The sequence below is a fragment of the Doryrhamphus excisus genome, chromosome 10 (assembly GCF_030265055.1).
Source record: "Doryrhamphus excisus isolate RoL2022-K1 chromosome 10, RoL_Dexc_1.0, whole genome shotgun sequence".
NCBI lineage: Eukaryota > Metazoa > Chordata > Actinopteri > Syngnathiformes > Syngnathidae > Doryrhamphus > Doryrhamphus excisus.
In genome coordinates, this window is record NC_080475.1 from 18,615,552 (window position 1) to 18,627,795 (window position 12,244).

The following is a 12,244-nucleotide window of genomic DNA, read 5'->3' on the forward strand; positions in this document are numbered from 1 at the left end:
AACGATCTTATTTCCGTGGTTATTTCTTCTTTGTCATGTTACATTGGGATGAGTCCTCAATTCTTCCTTTTTAACATTTCTTTGTTGTATCCTCTCAAGTTTGTATGCTTGAGTGGAGAGTGCAGGAAATACACTTGTGCACATAAATAGATTTAGAAAGCATTATTGAGGATTGCTGTTGGTTTGCTGTGATGTAAAAACCAGTACTAGTCTTAGATGTATCTGGAACTTAGAACCAAGTTTGAAGTATTTTAAATCGAAGGTGAGCTCATCGCAAGGCCAGTAATGATGTGGCAACAATGTCATGTTATCACAATAAAACACTTGTCTAAACAACCAATCACGTTGCTCTAAAACAGTGGTTTTCTTCTGTCATAACCCCCACGGGACACATTATCTTTCAAGCCCCCCCAATTTAAAATACCACAGACAAACTGATACCTATTTCTTCGTCCTGTACAGACTGAACTCCGAAGTGGAACCAGAAAGATGCAACAAAATGGAGAGCCTTGAAGCACTTTAATTACGAATGAAAGCTTGGCACCCCCACAATATTATCCATATGCAACTCACAGCCCCGAGGGGGCATATTTACATGAAATCAATAAGTTTTTAGTGATTATTTGTCAGGACGAGACTCTCTTGGGAACCCTGTGCCTTGTGTTAAAGCGGGGAGACGTGGACCAGTCGAGGAAACACCATTCAACAAAAACATGTCTAATATCTCTTATCAGTGTCCCCTTAGTGGCCAAGGGCAGTCCTCTTCTTGATCACATGTTCCATGTCTGCATGTTCCAATGTATCCAGTTTTATGTCGTACTTAGCCAGGATCTTCATGATCGGCCTGATCTTCAGCCACCACTGTGTTTTAGGAATACGGTGCCTGCAGCATCAGACAAAAGGACTGCTTAGGACAATTTGTATCAATACTTACAGCACAGTTGTGCATCTGTCATGTCGACAGTGTGCACCATACTCGAAGTCTGTGTCTCCCTTCAGTTCAGCCAGAGGCTGAAAGGTGAGCGCCCTCTTCTTCATGCCCAGCACACAGGCGGAGTCTGGCGTATTCGCAAAGATGCGACCTAAGGAAGACAAATCAGTTATCATGACTGAATGAGTTATACAGCACGAGACACCCAGCACCACATGTGCTTGTGCATGAACAATGGTGCTGAGCTCAGTCCAACCAGAGAAAACTGGGTTAAGAAACTGTACTTTGGTGTCACGTGTGTAATGGTAATGGCAATGGTTTTATTTCATTTCAACATGCATCAGATTCCAATTGAGTGCATCCCATAATCAGTTCACAGTTCCACATGTCCAAAAGGAGTAGGAAGAAGCAAAGCTTATTAAATCCTACCCCTCCATCTGGTAGTTTTACAATCAGTAACTGTTACATTTGTTCACTTCCTGCTTTCCATAGTACAGTTTAAGGGTTTTTTCTGTTTGTTTTTTTGTAATAATGTACCTCGTACCGAAGTAGGAGGTAATATGACCATGCAATGACATAATGGGTACCATAGTAAGTGTCAATATAGTGATATATATAGCACATCATGACTGGTTCAAGACTCTTCATCCTTGGATTTAGCAAACATCAACTGCTTGTATTGTTTCTTGAATTGGCTCATCGTTGTGCATTGTTTGAGGTCCTTACTCAATCCATTCCATAGTTTGATTCCACATACTGAAATGCTATGGCTTTTTAACGTAGTCCTCGCATTAAGTGTTTCAAATGTACTTCTTCCCTGAGATCTTATTTCTCCTTTCTTGTAGAGAAGTATTGGATGACATTTTTAGCTAATTGGTTGTTTTTAGCCTTATGCATTATTTTAGCTGTTTGAATATTAACTATATCGTTTGAAGATTAACTCAAGTGTGGCACAGATTCATTCATTCATTCATTTTCTACCGCTTTTTCCTCACGAGGGTCGCGGGGGGTGCTGGACCCTATCCCAGCTGTCTTCGGGCTTAAGGCGGGGTACACCCTAGACTGGTCGCCAGCCAATCACAGGGCACATATAGACAAACAACCATTCACACTCACATTCATACCTATGGACAATTTGGAGTGGCCAATTAACCTAGCATGTTTTTGGAATGTGGGAGGAAACCGGAGTACCCGGAGAAAACCCACGCATGCACGGGGAGAACATGCAAACTCCACACAGAGATGCCCGAGGGTGGGATTGAACCCTGGTCTCCTAGCTGTGAGGTCTGCGCGCTAACCCCGCCTGTGGCACAGATTGATTCAAGAAAATATTCACATTGGATATTATTTGAAAAGGTTGTAGCTTGAATATGGTAATAACACATACAGTGTATATCATGAGAAAAACCATCAGTATGACCCAAAGGTTGATGGGAGTAAATCCACTCATCTAATGTGCATCATGACATCACCAGGCTCAGAAATGGTCATCCCCCTGCTGCCACGACACCCAACAAACTCATCAAAATGTCTGATCCATTTCTCATACTCAACCTCGTCTATCACTCACGTTTCTCTTAATTAAAATTCTATAAATTATACCTTACCAGTTTTGACTGCATAGTATTGATATTTATTATTCATTATAATATTAACTAACAAAGCGACACTAGTTTGATCTAAAAATGAACAGAAATCACTGCCGTAATCCACCCATCCATTTTCTATGCTGCTTATCCTCCTCAGGTCACGGGTATGCTGGAGTCTATCCCAGCTGTCTTGGGTGAGAGGCAGGGTACACCCTGGACTGGTGGCCAGCCAATCACAGGGCACATATAGACAAACAACCATTCCCACCCACATTCATACCTATGGACAATTTGGAGTGGCCAATTAACCTAGCATGTTTTTGGAATGGGGGAGGAAAGCCACGCATGCACGGGGAGAACATGCAAACTCCACACAGAGAGGGCAGATGGAGAATCAAACCCAGATCTTCCCTGCCGTAACACAGATACAGAACATAATGTAGTAATGTCACACCGTGTCTATAGCACTCCTTGAGCTTCTCAGTCACCCACAGGACCGACTTAGCGCCCATCTTCGTACCAAAGTTCCTATCAAAAGGTGTTGGAGTACCGCCCTGCAGTGGACACAGAAGAAATGAGTCATTCATCTTGGTGAGTTATTATTTATAGCTGGTTGATTGATTACATGTGTAGAAGTGACTGTGGATGATGAATGGAGTCTTCAGGCAAACTGGAAGAGTGCACTACTTGGATGCAACCGACAGTGGCGCTGTTGAGGCAGTCTCACGACATTGCTGTCTAAAGAAGACAATATGACAGCTATGGGACATGGAGAGGCATACGTCCTATATGGCATGACTCCTTAAGGTTGCAGTATCCTGCTTAAAACAAGACTGACTTTGAAATAGGAGTTCAGAACATTCAGTGGGAAAGTCTTTCCACTTCTGACCTATAAATGTAGTTAGAATGTTGTATTCTGGTGTTAAAGGGGACCTATGATGCTTTCCCCTTTCTGACCTATAAAGGTAGTTAGAATGTTGGATTCTGGTGTTAAACCATGCCAAAGTGTCAGATAATGAGGTTTTGGGATTTGGAAGTGAGTCCTGAAAGAAGTTTGGGACGCTCCGTTTGAAAAGGCGTGGTAATACCCAAGTTTTTTACCCACTGGCAGTCCCGCAAAACACATTACAGATGCTGTAGAAAAAATGCTAAAGCCACTTGCCATTGAGCGACGTCGTGAAGTAACCTCTTTTCTTGAGAAGCCTATTCCAACACGTGGTGTACGTTAAAAGCGGCCATTTTAAAAGGATAAATCAGCGTTCATCAACTCCTATAAAGTCTTTATCGCTGTTTATTATCAGCTCTTATACCAATTTTTAACTCTTAAACAGCTTGCGGCACAAAGAGGAAGTCTTTTTATGCACTGACAGTGCGACCAACCACAGCAGGGTGGGCGTGCCTGGAGGTGGGCCATGGGTGGAATACATGAAAACGGACCATTTTCAGGGAAATCCAAAGAAATACAGCTGAACAGGTGCAGATTCTGGAAGAACTAGAACGCTTTATGTGCTACTTTTTGTGTGTAGCTGCTCTATAGTCCACACCTCAATACAACGGGCCAACATGAGCACCATAGGTCCCCTTTAAGTAATGGAGATGGAGTGAAATGGCCATCCCTAATGTTTATGATGTATGGAACCAAACACCGACCTGTTGCATGTGGCCGAGGACATTTTTTCGACAGTCAAAGATGCCTTTGCCTTCCTCGGAGTATAAATTGAAGATGAAGTCTGTGGTGTAGTTGGCATTGGAGTTCTCGTTCCTATTTTGGAAAAAGCAGCAACAGATGATGTTGATGTCACTGGGTTCACTCGTACCCCTTTTCCTCTCTAGTGGACTTTGGTGTCGGATTCAGATCGCGGCCCGGTGGATGGAACCTGAACTGATCCTGACACCAATTTCATTTTCCATTGTCCTTGCATTGTTATGCTACAGGATGTGGGCGGAGCCTTGGAGCCTCACTGAGGAACAATTAGGAACAGTGCCTCCTTGTAGCAGGAAGTGAAAAGTAAACACATGCTTGATACACACAAGCACATGAAACAGATTGGTGGTATGAAGTGGGTGGCCTGGCAGCCTGGCAGCCTGGCAGCGAAGACTGCCCTTCGCCTTTACCCATCAGATAGTCATTCCTATCATCAGACTGCATTCAAAACCCATATGAACATATGACTACATTTACTGACTCCAATGGTGCCACCAACTGGTGGACATGTGCAACTGCTGTAGCTACCTCCGACATGGGCCGATCGTCCCAAATTATTTGAAGGTGGGTTGAAGGTCAGACAGGACATGACCTCATGGCCACCTTGGCACCAGTGTCGATAGCTTTCATTTTTTGGGTTTTTTTTTTAACTTCTACTCTTTGTCGCATGTTTGTTTCCGAGCTAAACAAATCATACCTGAGAACCAAGCCTCTTTTTACTGTGGTCTTCATCTTCTCACACAGATGCTCAACATTCACCTGAGGCCAGAATATGCAAGTCATCACCAACCGATCACATCTGCAGATGCTCCCACAAACGCTGGCCATTCGCTCACCTCCAGGTCTTTGATGTTGAATTTTTCCTCAAAGATGTAAGCAGCGTCAGCCCCAGCAGCCAGGCCGGCCATGGTGGCCAAGTAGCCGCAGTAGCCGCCCATCGTCTCAACGATGAATACACGACGTTTGGTCCCTGCCGCTGACTGCTTGATCCTGTCACATGTCTGCAGGAAGTGGAAGCAGAAGCAGGCTGATGAGGAGTTGTGCATCTGTGTATGAGGGTGTGTTTGTAACGCTAGCCGAGCTCCTAACAGAAGTGATAGTGTTGAGAGCGGTGTCAGCGCCGATGCTAAAGTCTGAGCCGGGAACGTTGTTGGAGACGGTGGCAGGGATAACCACCATGGGGATACACATCTCCTCGTATTTCTCTCGGGACTGGACCAGCTCCAGACCCCCCACGTAGGCCTGCAAACAAGGACAATCAGGAGGTGCTTGGTTTGTTGTTTGTGTCACGTTGGTCTGTACCTCAAATCCTCCAATGATCACCAGGGCGTGGATGTTGAACTTGGCAATGTTCTGACTGATTTCCTCCATGAATTTACCTGGAAGGGTTCTTTGGGTGAACAAGCTTTTGTTATTATAACAACAATAAATAGGGAAAACAAATATTAAGCGACCTCTTGGTGCCCAACATGGAGCCTCCTATTCCAGTCCAGCCGCCCACTGAAGTCCAGTTGATTGGCTCTACCTACAGCAGGCAAACACGCACCCCATTTCAGGATAATCCCAAAATAGACATGACACAGAAATGACAAAGAATGTTTGATGTTATTTTATTGGCTCACACATGAGTAAAATGCTGAAAGCTGTTTCCTTGATCATAAGCAGGCATAAAGAGCTTTGTGATTCATGTTTACATGTAACGTCAAGCCGGTTGTTTTCTTAATCTTGAGAAATTGACATTTCAATGTTGATGCTATGGAAGGTCAGGGGTCATTCCTACAATACCATGACATGCATGCTATACTTGGTTTGAAAAAACATTCATTCATTCATTTTCCACCGCTTTTTCCTCACGAGGGTCGCGGGGGTGCTGGAGCCCATCCCAGCCATCCACGGGCGAGAGGCGGGGCACACCCCGGACTGGTCGCCAGCCAATCACAGGGCACATATAGACAAACAACCATTCCCACTCACATTCATACCTATGGACAATTTGGAGTGGCCAATTAACCTAGCATGTTTTTGGAATGGGGGAGGAAACCGGAGTACCCGGAGAAAACCCACGCATGCACGGGGAGAACATGCAAACTCCACACAGAGATGGCAGAGGGTGGAATTGAACCCTAGCTGTGAGGTCTGTGCGCTAACCACTAGACCGCCGTGCCGCCCTTGAAAAAACATTCTCTTAAAATTGACTAAATGGTAAGTCCACTTCTACTGCAAAGCATAGCAATAGTAAAAATGATGAATTGAATAAAGAATAGAGGAGCTTATGCCGGCTCTCCCAGGTTCAGTGTTGCCCACTTCTGTGGCATTCCAACCCTCTTGATGGCAGATTTTCTCAAAAGCCACGAGCAACAAAGCTAGCAACTTCTGCTGGGGTCGTGTTTTGGCATTTGGGGACCTAAAAGTCAAAGCAGACTTTTGGTGCTTCCCTGAGCAACAGTGGGTGCTGTTGACAGGTCCGCCCCCACCAAAACGAAACAAGCCAGCAGGAACCAGTCAACTTCCGAGCCGCCATGCCGCGGTGCTGGAGCCTGCACTGTTTTACATAGTGAGATCTAAAACGCAAATGTTCACACTGGATAAAAGAGGAGGTGTGTTTATATTTTACTGTTACTGTCTATTGGTACACTCTGTTAGTCAAGGAAGCTACCAATTCTTCAGGTCATTGATAAGCCTACTCTATTGCTATGTTCATATTATATACAGTGTTGTCATACACACAAAAAAATATCTATATAAAACTGTAATACTTTCTCAAACAAATGAATTGGACTGATATTATTTCCTATGGGGAAAACATTTGGTTAGAGTCCGACCTTCTAGAATGGATGAATGACACTAACCAAGGTTCCACTGTTTTCCCACCTGATCCTAACCCCAGGAGTTGTTCATACGATGTAACACGACTTACCTGTCCATGCGCAAGGCCGTCAAAGCCATCATGAACAGCCAACATGTTGTGACCCTGGACGATGCCCATCCTGACTGCGGCACGCACGGCTGCATTCATGCCAGCGCATGGGGCGCCGATATTCATGATGGCCACGTTGATGTTGCTCTGACAGGGGGCAGGTTAACAGATGTTTAAATCATTGGAGTAAATCCAACAACGATGGTGGAGATTGTCCTTACTTTAACATCTGGAGGGTTAATGTGGGCCAGCAGCTTGTATGTATTCCAGTTGTTTTCAAAGCTCCTGCAAGTTGAGACTTGAACTCTTAGAGATGTTTTCCAAGTCTCACCACTGTCACTGTAAAGTACATTTCATCATGAACCGCTTACTTTCCTCTGAGCTTGATGGCATCCTCAAACCTGCCTTCAGCCATGGCAGCAGTCACATCTTTGGTCTGGAAGGCAGAGGGCAGACATGGCCAATTCAAAGAACAATAAGAAAGTCCATTCCTTCCAGCGTGATGAGACGCTGACATACCACTTGCACACATTCCATGAGTGGCAGCCTGACTGCTTGGTTCCCAGAGAGGCTGACCACACAGGCTGGGGTGTCTGGTGTGGCCTCCAGGAGAGCCATCACCGCTTCGACTCCCATTCTGCTGCCCTGCAGGACACACACACAGAAGCTGCTGAACAGCTGTGAAGGATGAGGAGATTCTAACCCAGGTCTTCCCGATATCCTGACTGTGTGGCCGACATGCTAACCACTCTTCCACTGTGCGGTCGACTGCAGGACATTACATTAAAGAAATCCTCATGCATCTGTGTGCCAGCTATTAGCCATTAGCATATTAGTATTTATGATTCCTTGGAGTAATTGTAGAAGCCATGCTAGACTGTACAAGAGTTTACCAACGGGTGGCAGACCCACTAGCTGTTGTTAAAATCGTATATGAGGACACCATTTTAGTAAATGAGATGTTTCTGCAACATACCAGGTCCCTCAGGTATGTTACTTATAGTCTAACAAACGTACTTACCAGGATTCTGTCAAAGGCAGAGGGTGTCCCTCCCCTCTGCACGTGTCCAAGAACGGTGGTACGAGTATCAAAGCCAAGTCTGTCAGTCACCAGCTGAAAAAAAGAATCATACATGGGTCTTGGAGTTTGTCACGTTCTCGCTGCAATCTGCTCAGTTACTCTTTGCCAGTGTCACCTTGCCTTTTTAATTTTGTCGGATGAGATCGGTTTGCCATCTCTGGACATGGCACCCTCAGCCACGATGATCACATTAAGACGAGAACCTCTGGCCCGTTGCTGCAAACACAGCGGAGAGTGGCTCAAATAAGGCCTGCAGAAAGTTACATCAGCAGGAGAAGTCCTACTTCTGCCAGCCTCCTGCACAGGTGGTCCTCCCAGCCATCATCTGGTGGCATCTCGGGAATGAACACCCAGTCTGCGCCGCAGGCCAGGGCAGTCACCAAGGCTAGGTACCTGTGGACGGACGCGCAATACATTCATTGTATGGTGCTGGTTACTTATCACTCCATTGTCTTGTACTGACCCACAGTGTCTGCCCATCACCTCCAGGATGAAGGTTCTCTGGTGGCTGGATGGATGGATGGATGGATGGATGACAGATATTTTATTCATCTCCAAGACAAATTCTTACCATGTGAACACATAAAGAGAGCCACTTATCCTCAAACAGTAATCTCTGGTCTGACCTCTGGGCTGTTGTTGTGATGGCGTCCACCACCTCTATGATGCGGTGCAAGGCGGAGTCAGTGCCAATGGTCATGTCTGTGCCGCAGAAGTCGTTGTCAATGGAGCCGACCATGCCCACAATGTTCAGGTGGGAGGATCTTTTGGCTTCTTCAGCCGTGATTTGACCTGCAATACAAAGATGTAGTACTCCTAATTTACAGTAGGCCTACCTGAGAAAAGGGAGTACCCTCCCAAAGATGTAGTACTCCTAGTTTACAGTAGGGCTACCTGAGAAAAGGGAGTACCCTCCCAAAGATGTAGTACTCCTAGTTTACAGTAGGCCTACCTGAGAAAAGGGTTTTGCTGTGCTGGATTGCCACACAAATGGAGTATTCCAAAGCTGGAATGCTGCCCATTTGGAATGTTGCCCATCATTCACAATCCTTATGTAAAACATGAACACATATTTCTTTCCCTCTTCTGTGCATTATAATGTGAGAAAACAAGTTAATATGAGCTAGCTAATAATCGGGACATTGGGACACCCATTTTGACCATGTAGCCCTAAAAAAACCCAAAACAATGTAGCATCGTTTGACGTGCACGCATTAACATGTACACATGTAATAGTTGCAGTATATTGCTGTTTTTTGATTATTTAAAAGAGTACTGAAACTTATTTTCTAGACACATTAATAAACATAGCTATGCGTATACGACAGCAGCATAGATACAGCCACAACACTTACCATGTCCTCTCTCCTTGGGATGGCTGTGTCTTCCAGCACAAGACGTGTGCTCAGGGAAGAAATGCTGAAAATAGTTGATCATGTTAGCTGCTACAATAATAGTATTAATAGTATTAGTATACCAGGCAGTTATGGAGATGCTACACTCTTGGTGTTTTTTGAGGGTTTTTTTGTGAGGGCTTTAGCGTCAAAATCGACATTTCCCATGACATCCGCTGTTAGCTAGCTGATATTAACTGCTTTTGTCGTGCTAGAATTCACAGAAAAGGGAAAGAAATGTGTGTTGATGTTTCACCGGCCGCTTAGGGCGATGCTGCCCAACAACCAAGACTTCTCTAGTGCCTCCACCTCTGGTACATTTCAGTAGAAGGTGAAAGGAGGTGAGGAAGTGACAGAAGTTCCATCAACCGGAGACAAAAGAAGCACATCTCCTCACCAGCTTGGACCAAGTCAGCCAAAAGTCCGCTCCACTCGTTCCTAAACTCATTGGCACCGGTGAGGCTTCCGTCGCCTCCGATGACACACAGGTTGGTGATGCTGAGCTTCACCAGGTTGCAAGCTGCTTTCATACGCCCCTCCCTGGTCCGGAAGTCTTTGCAGCGGGCACTGCCGATGACAGTTCCTCCCTCACGCCGAGACAAAAAAACAGGGTTTTAATCTGACTGGCACCTACATGAACAAAGACCCTAAATTGCTCCAAAGTGCAAATATCAGGGGGGAAGTTGTCCCAGTGCTGCTCATATTTCCAAATCCCAAATGGGAGAACATTCTTATTATTCCTTTGCAGGGTTGGACCCACCAGCTGAAGCATCATTGAAACACTCTCCCACGTGGCAGGACGAATGTTGGCTCCTCCGTCCACCAGGCCTTGGTAGCCCTGAGGCACAGGTTGAGGATACATCATCTACCACAGCATGCCAAATAACGTCCGTCCCTCAGCTTTCGCATTCGCAACCAAACTTGCTGATTTTTGGTCCAAAGGTACTTCTTCCATTTGTATTTTTCCGAAAAAAAGACCACCGCCTTCACTCTTATAAACCATTATTATATATGAGATTATACAGCTTAAAAAAAAAAGTCTGTACAAACAAATCTGTTTGTACTGGAACATACTATTATGTAACGTATGTAACATGTTTATGTAGTAGTAACAGTATGTAGTAACACGTACAACCTGAATAGTACCACCTACCTCATGAACAAAATAGACTTTGGCTCCAGTGTAGAGACCAACTCTGACTGTCGCTCTCACAGTGGCGTTCATGCCTGACAAAAAGGAACACAGTTTGGCTTCACTTCCATTTTTAGAAGCCATTTTTGTAGGACAGTCGGTTTGATTATGAAGTACATTGGGATTTCAATCCATCCTTCCACTTGTCACTTAGAGTACATATTATTATTATTACATATTAGTCAGTGAATGATAGCAATTTGGCAAAGTTTAGCTCCCGTGAGCTATCATTTAATGCATATGCATGTCGTATCAATTCTTGGTCGTGTCTCTGGGACTACATTTATGTGTGACACCAGTCGGCTTCATTGGGTTGAACGACAAGTTCTAAGAGGCAGGGGACGTCCTGGATGCAAGATGTACGTAGGACAGGACAAGGTCACCGCCACCAAGGTCATCTAGGACACGACAAAACAACCATTCACGCTGACAGGAGAGCCTACGGACAATTTTGAGTCAGCATAATTTCACATGACCGTACGGTTCCAGGATGTTGGCCGACTGCCCACTCAGTCACACAGCGACGACAGACGAGACCAAAATAGGCGCTGGGGAAGGACAAGGAGTCGTTAGCGTTGTGCTGTTTGTACCTGGATGCGCTCTAACGCCACAGTGGGAGTTTGCGTTGTGACACGGCGGCCTACTGTGGCTCTTGTTTCACCAAACAGCTGTTGGGGGTGGGAGGACGGTAGTGGGTTATTCCCACCATGCCAGAAAAAGGTCAGAGCCACTAAAATTAGCCTCAAAGATGCAAATAAAGGGAATCCAAGAGTTGGAAAAGTCTAATACAGCCTGTTCATAAACATAATTAATAATAAAACGTTTATGTAGCATAAACGTAGACATAAACGGATGTCACTAGTCATAGAAGAAGTTTCCATCCAAGCCAGTTGCCCGATGGTGGTAGTTTAAAGGGGAAGTACAGCATATTGGAAGTAATGTTAATTTGGAACACTTTGGTTATTGTATCGGCATCACACAGTAATCGATCATCTACCGTCCAGCAACCTTCACAAAGAATGTGCTCACGTCGCATGACGACAATATTAGGCAATAATTGGTACAGCTGTTGCTGACGCCTGAGGATATAGTGTCATATCTAACCTTGAGCATCGCCCCCTGAGGTCAGCACAGCAATGGAGCATCCCACCCCCATCTCTGTGGGGTCCAAGGTTGGGTGCAGGGACTTGGACATGTTTCCAGAGGAAGCAGGCCGTCTGAGGTGAAAGGAGGGCAAGCGTTGGAAGAGAGGCTGCTAAACCCGTGTAAGCGCTGGCTTTATAGACCCCCTCCCCCCCAGCAGTCAGTCCCCTCCCCCTGACACCCTCCACAAACCCTCTGAGCCACCTAAATATATGTCCCAGCACCTGCCCCGGACAGAAAAACAGTAAAGACAAAACTGGCATAGCAATAAACGTATCATTGTTGGTTCGCC

General features: G+C 45.3%; 1 protein-coding gene across 2 annotated transcripts; it reads right to left on the reverse strand.

Moving 5' to 3' along the window:
* Positions 1-519: 519 nt before the first annotated feature.
* pfkma (phosphofructokinase, muscle a) lies at positions 520-12,047 on the reverse strand. 2 transcript variants are annotated; one of them, XM_058084052.1, is made up of 22 exons: positions 11,914-12,047; positions 10,771-10,844; positions 10,378-10,455; positions 10,015-10,204; positions 8,850-9,015; positions 8,687-8,731; positions 8,508-8,616; positions 8,344-8,439; positions 8,164-8,256; positions 7,662-7,787; positions 7,514-7,578; positions 7,364-7,427; positions 7,143-7,289; positions 5,680-5,750; positions 5,528-5,615; positions 5,315-5,467; positions 5,062-5,226; positions 4,923-4,984; positions 4,171-4,282; positions 2,975-3,074; positions 977-1,082; positions 520-883 (listed from the first exon to the last, which is right to left on the reverse strand). In XM_058084052.1, the coding sequence occupies exons 1-22, from the start codon at positions 12,002-12,004 to the stop codon at positions 742-744; spliced, it is 2,343 nt and encodes a 780-aa protein (XP_057940035.1). In that variant the 5' UTR covers positions 12,005-12,047; the 3' UTR covers positions 520-741. The 2 variants fall into 2 exon arrangements, 1 of the variants encoding a protein (XP_057940035.1); XR_009131813.1 differs by lacking the exons at positions 520-883; positions 977-1,082 and adding an exon at positions 3,146-3,258.
* Positions 12,048-12,244: the final 197 nt, after the last annotated feature.